The 21360-nt window shown below is 37.3% G+C and overlaps 1 protein-coding gene across 2 annotated transcripts in view; it reads left to right on the top strand.

The window, feature by feature from the left end:
- Positions 1–13336, top strand: part of CAPRIN1 (cell cycle associated protein 1) — a 35867-nt gene extending 22531 nt beyond the window's left edge. Inside the window, exons 6-18 of one of the 2 annotated variants that reach the window (XM_006864879.1) lie at positions 779–916; positions 2268–2320; positions 2415–2501; positions 3400–3555; positions 3641–3749; positions 6380–6441; positions 7164–7274; positions 7467–7616; positions 8753–8903; positions 10947–11141; positions 11278–11378; positions 11691–11754; positions 13272–13336. In XM_006864879.1, the coding sequence (XP_006864941.1) occupies positions 779–916; positions 2268–2320; positions 2415–2501; positions 3400–3555; positions 3641–3749; positions 6380–6441; positions 7164–7274; positions 7467–7616; positions 8753–8903; positions 10947–11141; positions 11278–11378; positions 11691–11754; positions 13272–13336 (1442 nt within the window). Of the gene's footprint in view, positions 1–778; positions 917–2267; positions 2321–2414; positions 2502–3399; positions 3556–3640; positions 3750–6379; positions 6442–7163; positions 7275–7466; positions 7617–8752; positions 8904–10946; positions 11142–11277; positions 11379–11690; positions 12331–13271 lie in introns of those variants that run through there. The other variant, XM_006864880.1, reaches the window with a different exon arrangement.
- The last annotated feature ends 8024 nt before the right edge of the window (positions 13337–21360 follow it).

The following is a 21360-nucleotide window of genomic DNA, read 5'->3' on the forward strand; positions in this document are numbered from 1 at the left end:
TCAACTCTATGATCTTGTATGGGGACTTAAATCAAAGAGGCTGTATGTTAAGTGCCATCGAGTCGGTTCCGACCCATAGCGACCCTAACTAGGGTTTCAGAGGTGCGGCTGGTGAGCTTGAGCACCTACCTTGCAGTTCAGATGGCTTTGCAGTCTGGTGCATTAACCCACAGCACCACATCAGGACTCCAAGACCCTTAAAATAATCTGGTCTGGCCTTTTCAAGGCAACCACAGTTCCAGCCATCACATTATAGCAGGCTCACTTTTAAGTAGAAAATTTTTATGGCCCACAAATGATGTTACAAATATCCAAATGCCCGCTTGGGGAAAAAAAAAAGATCCCCCAGCCTTGTTCTAAGTAAGGAGTGTGTATCTCCCTGGTGTTACTTACTGTTCACGCTGTAGACCTGCTTAGTCTTTGTCTGAAAGTTGAAACAGGAGAATCTGTTCATTCCCAGGCCTGAAGAGTGACTAAGGACCATAGTCTTAAGATTTCACCAGTTTGTCAGACCAGTAAGCCTGGTCTTCTAGATTCTGTCTTGTTCCACCTTTTCCTCCCACACTATCTAGGACCCTCTATTGTGATTCCTTTCATAGTGGCTGGCAGTGGTAACCAGGGGAGTGTTTTGGGTTTCATGGTCATGGTGGCTGAAGTTCAAATGGTCCATTAGTCCTTAAAATTAATTGGTGTGTGTTTTCAGTTGGAGTTTTGGTGTGGTGCTGGAGATATGCATAACTTTTAAAAAAATTTTTTTTTTTTTAATTTTTTTTTTAAGATAAAGCTCTAAAGGAAATTGTTGAGCGTGTTTTTCAGTCAAATTACTTTGATAGTACCCACAATCACCAAAATGGTTTATGTGAGGAAGAGGAAGCAGCCTCAGCACCCACAGTTGAAGAACAGGTAGCTGAAGCTGGTGAGTACTTGGATGGATCTCAATTTTAAGTTTGGGAGTCTGGTTTTATTTTCCTTTGCCACAGGTCTGAAGTGTAGACTTTCTTAGTTATTACCTACCTATGTTCGTTCAGATTTTAAAAAGAAACTTTAAGCATGATAAAATATTAAGGTGAAATGCACAAATGTTAATTCTTGGTGGTATTGGATATTAGTCACTTATTTTAGTAGTGTGTTCTTGTTCTATTGCTGGACTTTGAATATGCATGGATGCTACTGATTATAAGACTTTTCAAATAGAATTTGTCTGACATGTCTTCAACTGAGTTGCTGTTTGCAGTGATAGTGCATGGGTTGGATAGTTCGTCTTTTTATCATGGAGCGATCCTTAACAGCAAGTGATCTTAACACCTAGCACAGCACTAACATCTAATAAGAGGAATTTACAAGTCTAAGTTCAGTGGAAACATTGTTGGAATGGAACATTTTTGTAATGGTTTAAAAGTGTGGATTCTAAATCATACTGCCTGGATTCAAATCTTGATTTTAGTCTCTACTACCTAATAGCTGTGTAACTTCGAGAAAATTACCAACCATCTTTGGAGAAAATAGGACCTTTGCCATAGAATTATTGTGCAGAATATAAAAAATAGTAAAAGGAAACAATGTATATGAGATGTTTATTTTAGAGGGCTTCAAAAAGTTTGTGGGAAAATTCTATTACTTTTCCATTCGATTTCCCCCCAAATTTTTTGATGCCTGCCCTTTTTGTATCGTGTTTGGAACATGGGTAAGAACGGGTATGATCTTGGTGGTGTTAATTGCTCTCGAGTCAGTTTGGACCCAGAGCGACCCTGTATAGGGTTTCTGGGAGCGAGCAGCTGGTGTGTTTGAACTATCAACGTGTGCTTCAAACTGACCTAGTGGTTGAGTGCTTAAACGACAGCACCACACAAGGACTCCCAAGAATTTGTATAAAGCTAGCTAATAAATGAAACTGTTAAATGCAGTCAAGTCAATTCCAACTTCTAGTGGCCCTATATAGGGCTTCCTAGGAGTGGCTGGTGAGCTAGAACCACTAACCTTGTAATCTAGCATGTTAGCTCACAGTGCCACACCAGGGAAGATTATGTATTAGTGGGTCATGCCCTTAAATCAACTTTAAAGAGTCTTAAGTAAATGATGAAGTCTCTGTAAATTTATTACTGTAAGGGTGGTAAAACACAGAAATTTACTGTTAACTAGTAACTTTGTAACAAACAATGATTTATAATGGTAATTTACCTAACTCATTTTGAGTTTCAGTTGAATTGCTGACAAAAATTTTAAGATTTCTTCACAGTTTTTTTGTATAATTTTTTTTTACCTTTTAGAACCTGAGCCAGCAGAGGAATATACTGAACAAAGTGAAGTTGAATCAACAGAGGTAGGATTTTTTTTTTTTTTTTTTTTTCCAAATGCTCCTTTTCCCTTTCTGCCTTTTTCTACAGAGGTCTCAAAACATTTGCTTTGCTTTGCAGTATGTCAATAGACAATTCATGGCAGAAACACAGTTCAGCAGTGGCGAAAAGGAGCAGGTAGATGAGTGGACAGTTGAAACAGTTGAGGTAGGTAAGAGTGCTGAAATTCTTTGTGTTATAAGGTTGAAGTTTTTGTTTAATATTTTTTATATTTCCTGAGAACCATTAAGATGATTGTTTTATTTTTGCATTATTGGTACTTTTATTTTTTAAATGATTTGTTTATCCCTATGCCCTGTAGATGTTTAATGTAATCACTTTGCTGATGTGGTTACAAAAATTGTTTGCAAAAGTTTCTCTAGGTTAGTTGACAAATGTGAAGTAACCCAATTGGTCTATTACTGTTGTTAAGTGCACAGTCAAGTCTGTTGCAGTCCAACTCAATTATAGGATTTCTGAGGTGTGACTGGGTGGGTTTGAACCACTGACCTTGTGGTTAGCACACTTTAGTGCTTAGCCTACAACACCCCACCAGGGCTCCTTACTGGCATAAGGTTATTCTATAAGAAACCAGGATCCCGTGTGGTTAATCTTCATTCAGAAAGACCTCCTTGGGTGAGGGGTGCTGGGCGGAGCTATGACACTAAATTCATAGGGGTTGTGGGGATGTCATCTTGAACTCTTCTTTCCACGTAACTTAGTCTGTGTGGCTACAGACTGTAGACTTCGTGGAGTATGAAGTTTTATTTTTGTTTTTAATTATTTCCCTACTGACATTAACCTTTTTCAGGTCATTATCTCTGTTTCATTAGTCCCATTTATAATTTCCTTTGATTCCCAGTGAACTTTGTTGTTGGTTTCAGCTCACGGTGATCCCCTTTGTATTGAGTATCTTTATGGAAGCATATCACGGAGGATATGAATTTGAACCTTTTGGTGACCTTGCACCACTCTTGGTTAACTGCTACCATTTAGTTAATTTTTGAAACAAAACTTTGATCAAGTTCCTTTGCTTGAACACTTCCCCATTATACTGTTTCTTTAGGTGGTAAATTCACTCCAGCAGCAACCACAGGCTGCATCTCCTTCAGTACCAGAGCCCCACTCTTTGGCTCCAGTGGCACAGGTAGATCCCCTTGTGAGAAGACAGCGAGTACAAGACCTTATGGCGCAAATGCAGGGGCCTTATAATTTCATACAGGTATATACTTTTTAGTCAAATATGATAGCAGAGAATTTAGGTGTTTGTTTGAGTTAATGTCTTCATATCCTACCTTAATTTGTAGGATTCAATGTTGGATTTTGAAAACCAGACACTTGATCCTGCCATAGTATCTGCACAACCCATGAACCCTACACAGAACATGGACATGCCCCAACTGGTGTGTCCTCCAGGTTAGTAATGGTGCATGTTTATATGAAACTGATTTGTAAGGTTTATGGTCAGTACTTTGGGGTATTAATGAAGTTTTTGAAAATTTTTCTTTTTCTTCCTTTTACTGCTTGCTTAATTTTTGGATCTTGTATCTTTTAATATATGAAACACTCTTGTGTTTTCTGTAATATGAATTTTATAATTTCATTGGACCGAAGAGGCAAAAATATGAGACACACATTCCGCTCACAATTTTCTTAGCTAGGTTTGACAGTCCACTGATCGCAGTGGCCACATAGGACTTAAACATTGTACTCAACTGTTAGAGGGTTTATTACGGAAGTTAATAGGACAATTCAGGGTCAGAAATGCTCAGAGCACAGTTGTTCCTAGTCAGCTGCTGATAAATGTCAGTGGGTCACACCAGTCCACCCATCAGCTTCAGTCTGATGAAGGCACTTGGCTCTAGTTCCCCTATGTAAGTGCCTGGAGGCACCCCACTCTACAAGCAAGCTGCTTGCCCAGAGTCACTCTTTACTTGCTCTGTGGGCTGGGAAGTCCATTGCCATGTCTTGTGCTCTGGTTCTTGGTTCTGCTCCTTTGTCACTCCTTTGGTATCACAGATTTCTGTTCCTGGGTCAAGAAGGTTCATTGTGCAGGGATCTCAGGGGCCAAAGGATTCAGTGCACTCCTGGCTCTTTGATGCTAATGAGATTGCCCCCTCCTGCTTGTGAGATGCTGCTGGCTGCTATAAGTACCTCTGAGTGGCTTCCAGGGTATAGGGACTCTGCATAGGCTTGCCAAGGAGCAGTTGGTGGATTCCAACTGTTAACCTTTTCGATTTTAAACCCATGCTAATAGTTTCAAGTTTTTATAATTATAATTAACTCTGCTGACATACACAGCTGAATCATGTCATCCTATCAATATCTTTTCCCACCTTCTCTTACCCAGGCCCAGCAGAGCAGCAACGTTGTTTGGTGGGAATTAACAGATTATGACAAGAAGAGAGATTACATGATTTTTACTGCACTACAATAGACACAGATCCATTCAATTGTACATACAATTTGATGGATTTTTATAAACACCCAGATCAAGAAACATATTGCCACCACTTTAGAAGCCCACTTGTGTTCCCTTGTACTCTGTGTTTCCCCCTGCTCACCTTATCCCATGATGATACCGTTTATTGATTTCTAACACTACAGATAATTTTGCCTGTTTGAAATTTCCAAATTTACCTAGAAATAAAATAATAGAAGTGTCTTTCTCTGAAGGATGCTTGAGGCTTTCTAGGACAAATTTTGAACCTAAATAAAAGTGAAGTGCAGTAACAAAGTGGGAAGGGAACAGAATGTTTAAGGTGAAAGGGAAAGAGAAATCAGAAGGTAGTTGAAGTCTTACTTGTCCTACACTTTGAAATAATTACTTAAATTTAAAGCATTGTCACCTTGCATTGGTTAAATGGACCTTCTCTCCAGGACCATTAGTAATTTTGAGTCTTATTTATTTATTAAGTTTTTATTGTGAATTGAGTGGAAGTTTATAAGGCAGGTCATCAGTTTTGCATTAAAAAAATCATACACTTTGTTTGATTACAATGATTATAATTTCCTCCATGTAGCATCAAATAACAGTATTTCTCTATTCACTTTGGCTCTTTTTTTTTTTTTTTTTAAAAACACTCAGGCATGTGTAATAATTAATACCACCAAAGGGCACATTCTGCAAGTCTGCTTCCTGGCCGCCAGTTTTCAGTCCCTCTCTTTCCATGAATCTAGAGTCTTCAGCTGCTCACTCTCTCCTTCCTTTAAAATTGTGACAGTCAAAATTACTGATGATAACTATTACTCACTATTGAATCATAAAAATCTTATCCCCATCTTTATTTTTACCAGACCCATCTAGACAAGATAAAAACTATTCAGTGTAGGGACTTTCTTCCCCCCCCCACTCTTAAACTAAACTCTCTCTTGAAACCTTGTAAGCCAGTCACTTTGTGCCTTTATTGGTCCCCCCACCCCCCATTTTAGGTAGCCAATGTCTAAGTTGCCCGTCCCTATCTAGCCTGTGTACAGAGGGGATAGCATTGATAACTGATACTTGATGTTAAGACTCCTTCCCTCTCTGTTGGAATTTAGAGTTACTGCCTCAGTGAGTATAGGGTCAAGTTCATCAAATTGTAGTGATTTACCCTCACTTCCTTTATCAAAAATTGCTTGTTGTTTTTGTTTTTGATTTTTAAATCTTCCTCTAGTCGAGTTCTGAATATCAAGCCGTTGAGGCTAGGTCAGATGGGTACTCTGCAAGTTTGGGTGTTATTGTGTATCTCCCCTCACTTCATATCAGCTGGATGCTTCACTCTTGGCACTAGTCTTTGTCCATGGGCTCAGGTGTCCCCAGGTTCTTAGTACATTTTTGCATGTTACTTTACTCTTGAAAAATCCAAAATGAAATGAATCATTTAGAGTTGAATAATAATCACTCTCCACTGAACCAAAATACCCATGTGAAAACCGGTATACAATTTAATGACTGTTAAAATATTTATTATGGCTATTGAAATCAGTTTTTAGCAACCAAATAAAAAGTATTTAGCTACCTCTTAAGAAATATTTTGTATAACTAGTTTTTGTCAATTTTGTAGTTCATTCTGAATCTAGACATGCTCAACCTAATCAAGTTTCTGTACAACCGGAAGCTACACAGGTAAGAGTGATAACATTTTTTTTCAGTTCTTTATTTTTGGTGAAAATATACACAGCAAAACCAGTTGCATTTATATGTCGTTTTTGACTTTTTATTGCAAATTGGGTAAAGGTTTACAGAATAGATCATTAGTTTTACATTCAACAAATCATACATCATTTCATCCCATTTGTTGTAATCCCCTTAATGTAATGTCACTTATCCCTGTGTTTCTTGCTTCTGTTCCTCCTCCTTTCTGAAGCCTCTGGACTTTACCTTTGGGTCAGTGCTGCCCTTTTGATCTTGAATCATTGTGTACATACTGTGCTATGTTGTCCCCCCATTGTTGTTGTTTATGTGCTGTCAAGTTGGTTCCAGCTCATAGCGACCCTGTAGAAACTTGGAGACACTTGTAGGTTTGAGCTTCTGACGTTGTGGTTCTCATTCCAGTGCTGAGATCATGCAGCACCACACTTGTTTGACTGAAAATTGAGCCAGGGGCGTGGGGTTGGAAAGGGCAGTTTCAGACACGAAGGGCTTATAGTCTCGGGTTCCGCCTCTTTATTGTACCAGTAAACCTGGTCTTCGTGGATTTTTGCTCGAGTAAAGATTTCCAGCCTTAGAAACCCTATATAGAGTACATATGAGTTAGAATTGGTTCAATAGCCCTTAACAATTACAAATTTGTACTCATTAAGTTGGTTTCATAGATAAAATATATTGATTATTTTACTTCTGTCTAGGTTCCTTTGGTTTCATCCACAAGTGAGGGATATACCTCTTCTCAGCCCTTGTACCAGCCTTCCCATGCTCCAGAGCAACGACCACAAAAGGAACCAATGGACCAGATTCAGGCAAGTTCTATTTCCAGGTCGTATGAGGCATGTAATCATTAACTGGGCAGGGGTAAATTGCTATTAGTATAGTAACTTTTACTTTTTTATTGAATTCATAAATTTTAGTGATTTCCTTTTATGAAATTGTTGAGTTTGTGGATTTAGGTGAGTACAGTTTACCACTAAATTGTATCTGTTCACTTTGTTTAGGCCACAATCTCTTTAAATACAGACCAGACTACAGCAACATCATCCCTTCCTGCTGCGTCTCAGCCTCAAGTATTCCAGACTGGGACGAGCAAACCTTTACACAGCAGTGGGATCAATGTAAATGCAGCTCCATTCCAATCCATGCAGACGGTAAGCAAATTAGTTCAACAAAGTGTCTAGTATGTATTGTGTATTATACTAGGCTCTCAACAAAAAGTCTTGATTTAACTTTTTGCTTGAAATTATCCAGTTGTCTTGGTTCCAACTCATTGACTTTGTCTTGTGTAGAGTTTCTGAGGAGTAACTGGTGGATTTGTTTGAACCACCAATCTTTCAGTTAGCGTTCCACTATTTATCCTACAGCTTCACACTAGGACTCCATCCTTAACTGTAGGATGAGTGTACTTAATGGAAAATAGACTTATCTCAAGCCCCATAGAGAAATCTGAGTCTTTCATCTCCTTAATGTATTTATTTTGGCTTTACTTTTCTATTGTAATTGTGGGAGATATATATGTAGTAAAACATTTGTCTACAAAATTTCTTCATCATATTGTCCTGCACAGAATACCCAGAAAAGTAGACTAGGCATTACCTAGATTTAATAATCATTTATATTTTATCATATTTGCTTAATTTTTCTCAAGATATTTCAAAGTAAATTTTAGACATTAGGATACTTTAACCATGATTCTTTAATAAGCATCTCTAAATTGCTGAAATTCTAGAAAACAATGATGTATGTGCTCCATATCATAATTGTGGATATACAGATAAATCGGTGCTTAAGTGAAAGCTCATAGAGTTAAATTCAAAATATTTTTCTTAAAGATTTTTTTATTCCTATCTCCTGGTGTGGCACTGTAGGGATAAGCATTGGATATCAAGGTCAGCCGTTCATCTCACTAGCCGCTATCATTCTAACTCTGATAAGTGCTGTATGGTACATATATCTTTATCCACATTGACATGCATAAATTAAAAGGGATTTTTTTTGAAAAATACTTGTTAAGTGCTGTCGAGTCAGTTCCAACCCATAGTGACCCTGTATAGGGTTTCCAAGGAGCAACTGATGAGTTTGAACTGCCGACTTTGCAGTTCAAATGGCTTTGCAATCTTGTGCATTAACCTGCAGTGCCACACCAGGACTCCTTTTATGAAACTATGTGTGTGATACTCTTGTAATGTTCTTTGTGTTTTAGTAAAAACCTGCATTAACTGTGTTAAAAATAGAGAAATTGTTAGCATAAATGGATGAACTAATCATTTAATTTATCCGCATACAGGTGTTCAATATGAATGCCCCCGTTCCTCCTGTTAATGAACCAGAAACTTTAAAACAGCAAAATCAGTACCAGGCCAGTTATAACCAGAGCTTTTCCAATCAACCTCATCAAGTAGAACAAACAGAGCTTCAGCAAGAACAGCTTCAAACAGGTAGAAAAATTAGTGTCATTTTATTAACTATTTTCATTTCATTATGATGATGTTAAGTTTTGTGAAGTCATTTCCAATGCATAGTGACCTTGTATAGGGTTTCTGAGGAGGAACCTGGTGAGTTTGAACCACCAACTTTATGGTCCAGTGCTTATCCTACAGCACCATACCAGTTACTGACTATTAATGACATCAGAGACTACAATGCCATTTTCAAGAGTTACTTTTAGTAATATAAGACATGTGAATACTTCATTGTTGTTACTGAGTTAAAGCAGGTTCATATTTATTGCATGTGAACTGCATATATTTTGTAGGCCTTTTGTCCAGTAACTTTAATGCCCATATTTTGGTATATATTTTTCGTGGAATTAAACTTGTTAAGTAAATTTTACTTTTATTTGCTCATTGATTCACTCCTATTAGTGTGATACCTAAGGAATCCTGGTTGTGTCACATGTCAGGCTGTTGAACCGCAAAGTCAGCAGTGTGAATCCACCAGTTTCTCTGTGGTTTTGAAAAAGTTGAGATTTGCTGTGAGTTGGCACATACTCTCCCTAGCAAACCACCACCACCAGTATGACATCTGGCAGAAAATCAAGTAATCATCAGTAGGTAGATTGGTGCTCATTGTGTCAGTTTAATTAGTAAAACTTGTACAAAAATCACAAATGGTGGTTTAGTTTTCTTGCAAACAAACATTATGAACTGATAATTTATGTAGGGTTTTTGTGAGGTTAAAATAGGTCAGAAAAAGATTTTCAAGTCATTACAACTTCTCTTTTCTGCCCAAACATGGGAGAGAAAAGGCCATGTGAGTCTGGCTAGAGGCTTCAGTGGCCATTATTGTTCCTGAGGGGTGGACCTTTCTTTGTTCTGCTACTTCCCTCACCTCCCAAAGGTACTGTTGCCATCTGCTTACTTTTCCTGCTGTGAACTAGGAACATTGATATAAGACTGAAAATGTATCTCCATATTTTATTTTTGAAAGTTTCTAGTTTGTTAGCACTTAACTCCATTGTGGGGGAAAGGGATGTAAGACATACTGTGCAAATCTTCGAGTGTGTTGAAGACAACTTTGAAATGGAATCTTACGATAAGGTTTCTTTCTGATTTAGCTCTATAATTGAATTTTCCATCAGAATTAGCTATCTGTGGAAGAGCATGTTTTGTGTAGTTCACCAAATACCAAGGGAGGTTTATAAGAAATGGTTACCCATTAAAGAGCCTTATAACAAAGAGAAGTCACTAAATGACAATTGTACTGTTGAATTCTTGTTAGCCTCTAGTTAGTATCAAAAGGTGGAGGCCTGGTTTGGCATTATATAGAATAAGTATTGAACTGTTAACCACGAGGTTGGTTAACTAGCCACTTCTTGTAAACTCTATATAGTTGCTATGAGTTAGAACCTACTTGAGGACACTTAACAACAACAGAAAGGTAGATGCAGGTACTTGTCAGTGTAAGGTGTTTAGTAGTGTTGTTGGTGCCTTTGAGTCAATTTACAAAATAGTTCACCCTGTCTTTCTCCTGTGGAGAGCTAATGGATGTGTTTGAACTGCCTTTTCAGTTAGCAGTCAAATCTTTAAGGGCTCCATAGACACTTAATGTTAAGTGCTATGGGTTCAGATAGCAGCCCTTTCAGGGTTTCCAAAAATGACAGGTGGGTTTGAACTGCCAACCTTATGGTTAGCAAACTAGTGCTTATCCTATAGCGCCACACCAGGACTAGATAAGAAAAAGAGAACTTAATTTTATAATGTCATTTTCCTTGTACATTTCTTTAAAGACCTAATTAAACTTTTAGACTGAAATAAAGCACTGCCCAGGCAAGGTTGGTTTCAACCACAAGGTTGGTGGTCCAAACTCAACAGCTGCTCCTTGGAAACCATATACAAGGTCACTATGAGTTGGAAACTGACTAGACAACACTTAACAACAACAAAGTCAGAAGAGTGGGAGAACAGATAGTAAGCTTTGTTCTCATGCGTAAGTATATATATGTGTGTGTGTGTGTGTGTTTTGTTTTTCCTTTATTATAGTGGTTGGCACTTACCATGGTTCCCAGGATCAGTCCCATCCAGTGACTGGTAACCACCAGCAGCCTCCGCAGCAGAACACTGGATTTCCACGTAGTAGTCAGCCCTACTATAATAGCCGTGGTGTGTCTCGTGGAGGCTCCCGGGGGCCCAGAGGCTTGATGAATGGATACCGGGGCCCTGCCAATGGATTCAGAGGTAAATAATTTTAATAAACAAGTTGGGTGAGCTTTTACTACTTTTAAGGTTCTGTTCTGATAATGCTTTAAAAAAAAAAAGTTTTGATTTGGAGTTTTTTGAAGCTAGAAAATAATTTTCTTATCCTGTATTTTAGGTGGCTATGATGGTTACCGCCCTTCATTCTCTAACACTCCAAACAGTGGTTATACGCAGTCTCAATTCAGTGCTGCCCGGGACTACTCTGGCTATCAGCGGGTAGGTAAAGCGATATTAAATCTAACTTAAGTAAACCAATGATGGAAGTGATAATTGGCAAAATGGATCTCAGTAACTTGAGCATTTACTTATTTTTTATTATGAGCACTTAGTAGAACTCATAAAGTCTTAAAGACAGTGATTCACCTTTTTTTAATGCTAGAAAATGCTTATGAGAATAGATTAACTGGGATACTGAAATATCTGGGAGAATAAAGAAGAATGATTCTGTGTTTTACAAACACAGATACATGGTTAGATTAAAAAAAAAAATTACATTTTCTATTCAGTACTAACTAGTTTGTCTTTTAGGATGGATATCAGCAGAATTTCAAGCGAGGCTCTGGGCAGAGTGGACCACGGGGAGCCCCACGAGGTAATATTTTGTGGTGGTGATCCTAGCTCCTAATTGGAGCTTCTGTTCTGGCCTTGGAAGAGAGCTGTTCATAGTCTGCATGAAGGTTATATGTTAGGAATACATTTATCCTTTCTAGACTTGTTGCTAGGGATTAAATGAAATGCTCTGTTTCTAAACTTAAATCCAAATTTTAATTTTTTGAATGATATTCCCTGTTACTATATATACTGTCTTGAAAATTAAAACATTTTCTCCTTGTTAGAAAAAGTGTTTTTCCAACTGGAAATTATTTTTAAGGGCCAAAAACCTGCTAAATGTTTTTAGGAAGTACTTACTGAAACATTTTTGTAAGACATTTTTGGAATGAGATTGAACATTTATATAAATTTATTATTCCTCTTTAATTTTTGAAACATGCTTATTATATTTTAGTGCCAGAAACCTTTTAATGGCCAGAAAAGGTGTAGTAGTTATATTTAGAGAACCATTTAGAAGCGATAGAACAAATTGAACTTTCATTGCCTTTTGGGCAAAATTACATAATAGTATGTTATTTCTGGTTTGTAAACAAAATCCTTAACTTCCAAACTAATGTAAAAGTTATATTCTGGAAGTACCTTTTTTTTTTTTTTTTAACTTTTTAAGTTAGAAAAACTGCTTTCTGTTGGGAATTTACTTACCAGTCAGAGCTAGCATTTCATAATCTAAAGTTCTAAATGGCTCTCTGATTTGGGTGCAGTTAAATGACTAAAATCCTCTGGACATTGGCCATGACTTGTATAAAATGTGTTTTAAAAGAGGTCTTGCATAGTACTTTGATTTCAATGCTGGCAGAAATTGAACAACAGAAAGGTGCATTTTTTTTTAAAGATTTATTTAAGGATCACTTGGAAATTACTGACTTGAAATGTCAAAGGACATTTGCATGTGAATGTAGGTTATGTTCTTTCTCACTTTGTAGCATATTTTATGAAAGTTGAGTTAACTGGTAGCTACAAATGTTTTAACAGCATGTATAAAGTTATTCTATCTGTTATAAGTCATTATACAACTTTGAATGTTGTGTAGTTTATTTTTTAACAGTTTAGATAATAAGGTCTGTTTTCATTCTGGTGCTTTTTATTAATTTTGATAGTATGATGTGACTATTGAAATGTAAGCTAGCGTGTACATTAGAATGTAAGCTCCATGAGAGCAGGTCCTTGTCTGTCTCCACTGCTGTATCTATTCCCAACGCCTGGTGATAGTGCCTGTCACATAGTAGGCACTCAATAAATACTTGTTGAATGAATGAATGAATGAGTACTGGTGGAATACTCCATTAGCTCTACTCTTCTTTTGGTAGAGAACATGCACAAATTTATGCATGACAGCTCCCAGGGCAGGTGAAACTTGAACACTGAAGAATTGACCTCTTAAACCTAATAATGTGGTGACAAACTGCCCACATGCTTCTTGACTTCAGATGAAAATCTGCTTGAAGGCAAAACAAATAATATTTGAAAGAAAAACCAAATGCCATTTTTGTCTTCTAGGTCGTGGAGGGCCCCCAAGACCCAACAGAGGGATGCCGCAAATGAACACTCAGCAAGTGAATTAATCTGATTCACAGGATTATGTTTTAATCAGTCGCCAAAAACACACTGGCCAGTGTATCATAATGTCACCAGAAGAGTTATTATCTATTTGTTCTCCCTTTCAGAAAACTTATTGTAAAGGGACTGTTTTCATCCCATAAAGGCAGGACTACAATTGTCAGCTTTCTATTACCTGAATATGGAAGGAAACGATTTTTACTCTGCATGTTCTGTCCTAAGCGTCAACTTGAGCCTTGCACATGATATTCTGATTCCTCACCCTTGCTTAGGAGTAAAACATATACCTACAGGTGATAATATCTCCACAGTTTGAAGTGGTTTGGAAAAAGCAAGATTGACTTTTTTTGACATTGGATGAAATCTACAAATCAGCCCTAGTGTTGTTCAATGGTAATTGATGAAACTAAAATACTTGTCATGAAAGGAAGATGGAAGGAACTTATCCAGTTAAATTGAAGCATTGGACATTTAGATCTATACCAAATTATGCATGGGCCCTTAATCACACATAATACGGCTGACTACCAGTTTTGACACAGCACTGTTCATCATCTAGTCAAATGACTTTCAAAAAACAAAAACATGTAAATTGCTTTTCAACAGCTGATACTGTATAAGACAAAGCCAAAATGCAAAATGAGGCTTTCATTGGCACTTTTTGAAAAATATGCAACAAATAATGGGATATAATCTGGATGACACAATGTGAAGTATTTAGATACCTTTTGAACACTTACAGTTTCTTTGACAATGCCTTTTGTAAGATTTGGTACTTTATATCATTCCTTATGACATGGGCATTGTCTGTCACTAATCCTTGGATTTTGTACTATTGTCACCTAAATTGGTACAGGTACTGATGAGAATCTCTAATGGATAATCGTAACACTTTTGGTCACAAGTCTTTCCTGCAGCCTGAAGGTTTTTAAAAGAAAAAGATATCAAATGCCTGCTGCTACTACCCTTTTTAAATTGCTATCTTTTGAAAAGCACCAGTATGTGTTTTAGATTGATTTCCCTGTTTTAGGGAAATGACAAGTTAGTAGTTTTAAGTTTTGATGGTATAAGTAAAACAAATAAAACATGTTTATAAAAGTTGTATCTTGAACCACTGGTGTTCAACAGCTAGCAGCTTATGTGATTTATCCCCATGAATTGTTAGCATCACCAATTTTATGATGGTCTCCAGTAGCTTTTTTGTAGTATGTGTGCTTCTTTTCTCTAATTTAACTCTAACGGAATTCTTTTTTCATGGAGGCATTTGTATTGAAAGTGATTTCTTTCCTTAGCTGCATAGAGAGATCATAGACTCAGCTTAGATAATGATGGCGGTGGACAGTTGAGTAGTAATTTAGTTTATGTACTATGTTGGAATTTGTGCTAGCAGTTTGAGCACTAGTTCTGTGTGCCTATGAACGTTATGCTGCTTTTGTTGGATCCTACTTCAACTTCATGGAGAATAAATCCCATCTATGGAGGAAAGGCTACTAATACAATGGTATTTTCTGTGCAAAAATTGAGTTGTATTTTCAGCCTTTGGCTAAGGATTTTTTATAGTTGGTGCTCAGCTACTTTATTTTTTTATTTTATTTTATTTTTTTTTAAGTAATTATTTTACTGTGCTTTAGGTGAAAAGTTTGTGTAAACAAACCTAATTTGTTTATGCAGCAAATTAGGTTCCCATTTAACACTTTTATAGGATTGTGCCATTGGCTACAATTTTCACGTGTCAGCATTCTCACTTCCATTCTGTTCTGTTTCATTGATCTGGCTTTCCTTCCCTTTTATGCCTTTTCCTCTTTAAATGTTGACTGTTTCATCACATATAGTCCTTTATTTAAGATAGCAGTATACTCACAGATGATGACTTTATTTTATATACCTAATCCACCTCTGAAAAGTGACTACAGAAATAGCTTCAGATCCATGTTCAAAGATTTTTTTTAGGATAAGTCTCTGGGTTCCTCTAAATTGCTCCATTAGGTTTGGCCTTTTTTTTCCCCCAAGAATTTGCCTTTGGTTTTACATTATTCTCCCATTCTCTCCAGCACCTTTTATTGTAACCCAGGTCAGAACAGGTGGTAGTGAGTTAGTACCATTTACTTCTGGCTTCAGGTTTAGAAGAGGTTGAGAATTGTGTAGGTTGTTAGTCCTGTGGACTAGTTTCTTAAGCTTTTGATTTCCTTCTTTCTTGTACTCCAATTGAATAGAGACCAATCATTGTATCTTAGATGGCTGCAAAGTTGTAAGGCCCCAGACAGTATTCAGCAAACTAGGATGTGGTAGAATGTTACATTTGTGTACTGCGTTATACCAATTGATTTAAGCTGGCCCCTGAGACTGGACTCAAAGCCTTTTGACCCAGACCCATGAAACTAGTTCTGTGAGATGTTTGACTATGTCCAAGAAGCCTCATCACAAGTCTCCGTATGTGGTTTGTGATATGTGTGGATATACGAGGGAACTTCAAAAAATTTGTGGAAAAATTCCATTATATTTTAATTCCATTTTTCCATTAACTTTTTGAAGTCTCCTTGTATATGCAGCAGATATATGCCTACAGATACACATGTATGTATATTTACTCATATATGCCTTCCTATACAAGCATTCATCCATATTTACCTATGTAATCACATTTTTTGGTTGTTCTTACTGTTACAAAACTATGTATGTATATATGTTACAGCATTACCGAAATTGTCCCTTTTTCTTGTGTACTTAGTATCTTTGTTTACCTTAGTTAGGTACTGACTTCACCCATATTTGAGATTGCCTTTCCCATCAACAAAAGTAACAAGCATCTACTATATAGAAAGGGACTCCCTTTTCCTCTCCTTACATCCCTAGTAACCATCAAGAATGGTCCTCTGTATCTTTTTTTTTTTTTTTTTTTCATTATGTGGGACCATGCCCTATTTGTGGCTTCCACCCCTCGTGATTTGGCTTAGTTTACTCAACATAATGTCCTCCAGATTTGTCTATATGCTTCACAAACTCATTGTTCTTTGCATAGTATTCCATTGAATGTATGTACCAGTTTATCCATTCTTCAGTTGTTTCCATCTTTTTGCTATTATGAATAATATTGTGATGAACATAGATGTGCATGTCTTTTTGTGTCACTGCTCTTAAATTTCTAGGATACCTAGGAATGGGATTGCTAGATCACAAAATATTTCTATTTCTTAGCATTTTGAGGAAGCATTGTACTGTTTAACATAGTGGGTGTACCATTTTACAATCCCACCAGCAATATAAGCGTTTCAGGCTACCTATAATCTTGCCAGCATTTGTTTTCTATTTTCTTGATCATTGCCATTTTTGTAAGGGTGCCATTTTGGTTACCTTATTGTAGTTTTGATTTGTATCTCGCTAATGGGAGTCCGGAGTCCTGGTATAGCACTGTGGGCTCCAAGGTTGTTTTAAACCGAAAGTTTGACTGTTGTAACTCACCAGCCGCTCCTCAGAAACCCTATAAAGGGTTGCTATGAATCAGAATCGACTCCACTACACTTAACAACAACAGTGGGACTCCTGTAGGATAACCACTGGCCTGTTAACTATAAGGTCAGCGGTTCAAACCTACCAGCTGCACCTTAGAAACCCCTATACAGGGTTGCTATAATAGTCATAAAGACTCCATGGCACATAACAACAGTGGCTAATGAAGGGTCCTGGTGTGCTATAACAGAATAAGCACTTGGCTGCTAACCGCAAAGTTGGCAGTTCAAACCCACCAGTAGCTCCTTGGAATCCTTATACAGGGTTGCTAGAGTTGAATTGACTCCACAGCACCTAACGACAACAGTTAATGAAGGAACTCTGTTGGTGCAATGGGTTAAATATTGAGCTGCTAACTGATAAATACAGAAATTAGGTCCTTATTGGATTTGTCATTGCCAAAGATTTTTTTCTCCTAGTTCTCTTGTTACTTTGCTAAAGTCTTACCATCATAAGTATTTTGTTTCTAGGAAGTCCCAGTTACCTAACTTATCTTCTGTCGTTTGTGTATTTTTTATTTTGTTTGATAGACTAGAAAATTTGACCCCCAAGTTTTGGCCCTATTTTATCCAGGAATTTTATGGTTTTTGCTTTTAATATTTAGGTCATTGATTCATTTTGAGTTAGTGTTGTTTGTGCATGGTATAAAGTCTGGATCGTGATTAATTTTTCTGCAAATGGATGGCAGCTTTGCCAGGACCATTTAAGACTGTTTCTTCTCTTTAGAATGACATTGACCCTTTGTTAAAGATCAATTACAGATAGGTAGATATACTTTAGGGTTTTCGGTTCTGTTTTATTGGTCTGTGTGCCTGTAGTTGAACCAGTGCCACATTGTTTTGATTACCATGGCTGTATAAATTTTGGGATTGGGAAATGGGAGCCCCCTCCTATTTTATTACGTATTGCTTTAGCTATCCAAGCCTCCTTCCTTTTCCATATAAAGTTGGAGGTCAATTTTTCCATTTCATTAAACAATGAATGTTGGGATTTGGATCAGAATTGTATTGCATCTACCAATCACTTTTGGTAGTATGGACATTTTCAAAATGTTAAGTCTTCCAATTCATTAACTTGGAATTGCTTTTCCATTTTTAACTACTTTAAAAAGACAAAGCTATTCTTAAATATTCATTAGTCAACTGGAGTTTTTTTGCTGACTGTTGAACATTCCAGACTCAAAAGTTTCGTAGGGTGGTGGGGAATGGGAAATCTCTCAATGTTTATTTTAAAATAAAGTAAGTTCTTAGATTTTCTCATGTGTGGTTGTGGTACATCCTTTTTGGAAGGGTTAGTTCACTTTTGTAAATGAGTATTTCTGTAGCTAGCACTTCCCCATGTGTGCTTTAATGATGTCTGCCTGAGATGTACCACAACCATATGTTAGCTGTATTTTAAGGATGGCTAAAGTATTTGTGGTTTACTGCCTAATCTCAAGATGGTGTTCTGCTTTGCAATCCTATATAAAACTAAATTTGCTTTCTTTGTATATATAATTTCATCACATTTAACAAAACTGAAGTAAATAAGTTCTTCATATAGTGATGTTATTTATGAGTCAGTTCCAAGGTGGGACAGGAAGAAATTATTTCTTCCAAGTTTCAGATTTCTGCGTATTAATGAAGATGCCAATGTGTAAAGGTTTAGTAGTTAACTGATTATTTCTGTGTGTAAAAAGAAGTTTTTGTTCTTTTTGAAATTCTATACTTTTTTTTTTTGTATCCCATCATCACATTCTAAGTGTAAAGTTTTAGATATGTCTCAGTTCAAACTATATATTTTTTGAAATAGTGCCTCATTATGAAGCAAAGAACTTTTGGTTTCATCAAGATCTGAGTCTCAGTATTAACTGTTGTGTATGATATGTGAAGAGTCCTGATGTGGTGCTGGGGGTTAATGCACTGGACTGCAGAGTTGGTTTGAATGACAAGCCCGACTCCTTGGAAACCCTATCTATGCAGCGTGGCTATGAGTAGGGTCTATGAAGGCACTTACCAACAAGTGATGCATGAATGCTCGTTTGAGATAGAGCCTTTTCTTGCTCAAATGTATGTATATTTTAGCAGAATCAAAAGGAAATAAGAGTCAATGGAGCTTCTTGTAGCAAGATTCCCTATACAAAATTCTTTTATAAACTGTACAGGATCAATCATCTCTCAAATGGGTAACTAAACTGCTTTTTTAAAAAGGTTTATGGCATAATACTAGTGATTACCCTGATTAGGGCACGTTTTATTTCTAGATCCTAATGAATATAGAATTTTTTTTCTCCTCCACTTGATGTATCTTTATATTAAAACAACCTTAAAATTTATTATTTTGTCTCCTTATACATGCAACTGTTGCATGGGAGGCTTTTTCCACTTAAAGGAGAAAAGAGATTACTTGAGGTCTCAGATGTTGAAGTTGAGCAGTTGACCTTCTTGTTGTTGTTGTTGTTAAGTGCCATCGAGTCGGGTCCGACCCATAGCGACCCTGTACAGGGTTTCCGAGGGTATAAATCTTTACGGGAGTAGAAAGCCTCATCTTTCTCCCGTGGAGCGGCTGGTAGTTTCGAACCGCTGACCTTAAGGTTCGCAGCCCGAATCGTAACCACTACGCTACCAGTTGACCTTCTTAATGCCTTAGATTTGTGGATTGTTGACCTTTTTTTTAAAAAATGTCTAATTAGGGAGAATGGGATGCACTTAACTTGGCTCAAATGTTCTACATCACTTTTAGCCTCCTGATCCACAGGCCACATGAGTTGTTTACAAGCACTTTGCTGTTTAGTAACAAAATATTTTGAAGAACTGGTATTGCCCATGAGCCATGTGCCTTCTATAGAATTATGGAGGATTGGGGAACACAGGAATATGAAAGTATATGAGGTTAAAGTTCATTTCTTTTCTCACTTGGAATTCTTCAAAAGTATTAGAAAAACTAGTGAATATTTTAACTCAACTTTGCCATATTTAAAATATGATTCCATTTTGTCCTTGAGACATATTTTAATTGTGCATGTCATCTAGCAAATGTCTAAGGAAGGAATATTCTGAGAGGGGAAGATTTTTAAGAAATTCTCTTGGTATTACTTCCTTAAGCGGTTCTAAGGAGTCCTTAGCGCCTTAACCTCAAGGTCAGTTAGAACCACAATGTTGGTAGTTCAAATGCACAAGCCTTGGAAACCCTATACGAGGTCACCATGAGACAGATCTGACAATGGCACTTAACAACAAAAAACAGTTGTGAAACCTAATGTTTCTTTTAACAGTTTTGGTTTTTTGAGTGCAGGCTTTTTTATTATACCCCAGGGCTTGTCCCGGATGTAATGGATTTTATAAGTACTAGATTTCTTGATGGAATGTTTGTTTTGGGGAGCTACTATAATGAGCCATTAACTTTGCCAGTCATGCCAATTCTAGACATGGAGTCAAGGCAGAACCACTTGTTTCTGCTCAGAAATATTGGTGGCACAAAAGCAAAACGGTTGATAGAATGCAACATAGATAAAATCTGGAGAAAGGTGGATAAAAGGGAAAATTGAGCTAAGGGAAGAGAAGAACATATTCAAAGTTCCATCTCCACTGACTAGGAAAGGCTACTTGGCTCAAAGAGCAAAGATTATGAAGAGGCTGGAGAAACAGAGATGTAGGGATTTATATTCCATACTTTGTCACTTGATGGATTGACCCAATAGAATTTCCATTAAATAAGTATGGTGAGAAGTTATGTATGAGGAGATGACTGGAAGATTGCCTATATGAGGTTATAGAGCAAAGTGAGGTCCAGGGTAGGGAGACAGAATTACTTCTATAAATTTCTTCTCAACTGGCTTTTGCTTTTTATTGCTATTTCTTAACGTAGCACTGGTGACGGCAATACCAGTGGTACTAGTTTTCTGTGCTCCTGGTGTGGCGCCGCTGTCGGATCAGAACTGGACAGTGAACTATGCAAGGTTGGTAGTTCAAACCCACTAGCTGCTCTTTGGTTACTACATGGCATTTAACAAAACCTTTCCGCAGTACAATTTTTGCATTGTAGTCAGTGGTTCCTACGCCCCAAACTAGTAGTTTTCCTTTGTGTCTATATTTCAAGTTAAATCTATGGTCCAGAAGGCCTGCTTTGCTGTCCTTTTCCCTCTTGCTGCTCACTGGTCAGGCCACACTTGCTATCGTCCCATTGAAGCGTTTTCGTGTGTGTGTGTGTGTGTGTGTGTGTGTGTGTGTGTGTGTGAGTGAGAAACCTAGAAGGCATCAGAAATTTTGGTCACTGTCATGAAAATAATGGTATTGCATCAAATGGGAATCTTTGGAAACAGCTCAGGGAAGAAGGGGAATGTAGGAATGGTCTTTGGATGTTGAGAATGAAGTATCCAATGAGAAATGCCAAGCAGTTATATCAAGTTGATTAACCCAAAGGCACAATTTGTAAAGTGTGTAGGAAGAACACTATCTGTCAGGTGTTTAGACACATTATCCCTGAGAGTACTTCAACACTAGCATACACCCCCACCCCCCCAACACACAGCTGGTTAGTGGCC

Source organism: Chrysochloris asiatica, unplaced genomic scaffold (assembly GCF_000296735.1).
Source record: "Chrysochloris asiatica unplaced genomic scaffold, ChrAsi1.0 scaffold00072, whole genome shotgun sequence".
Lineage (NCBI taxonomy): Eukaryota > Metazoa > Chordata > Mammalia > Afrosoricida > Chrysochloridae > Chrysochloris > Chrysochloris asiatica.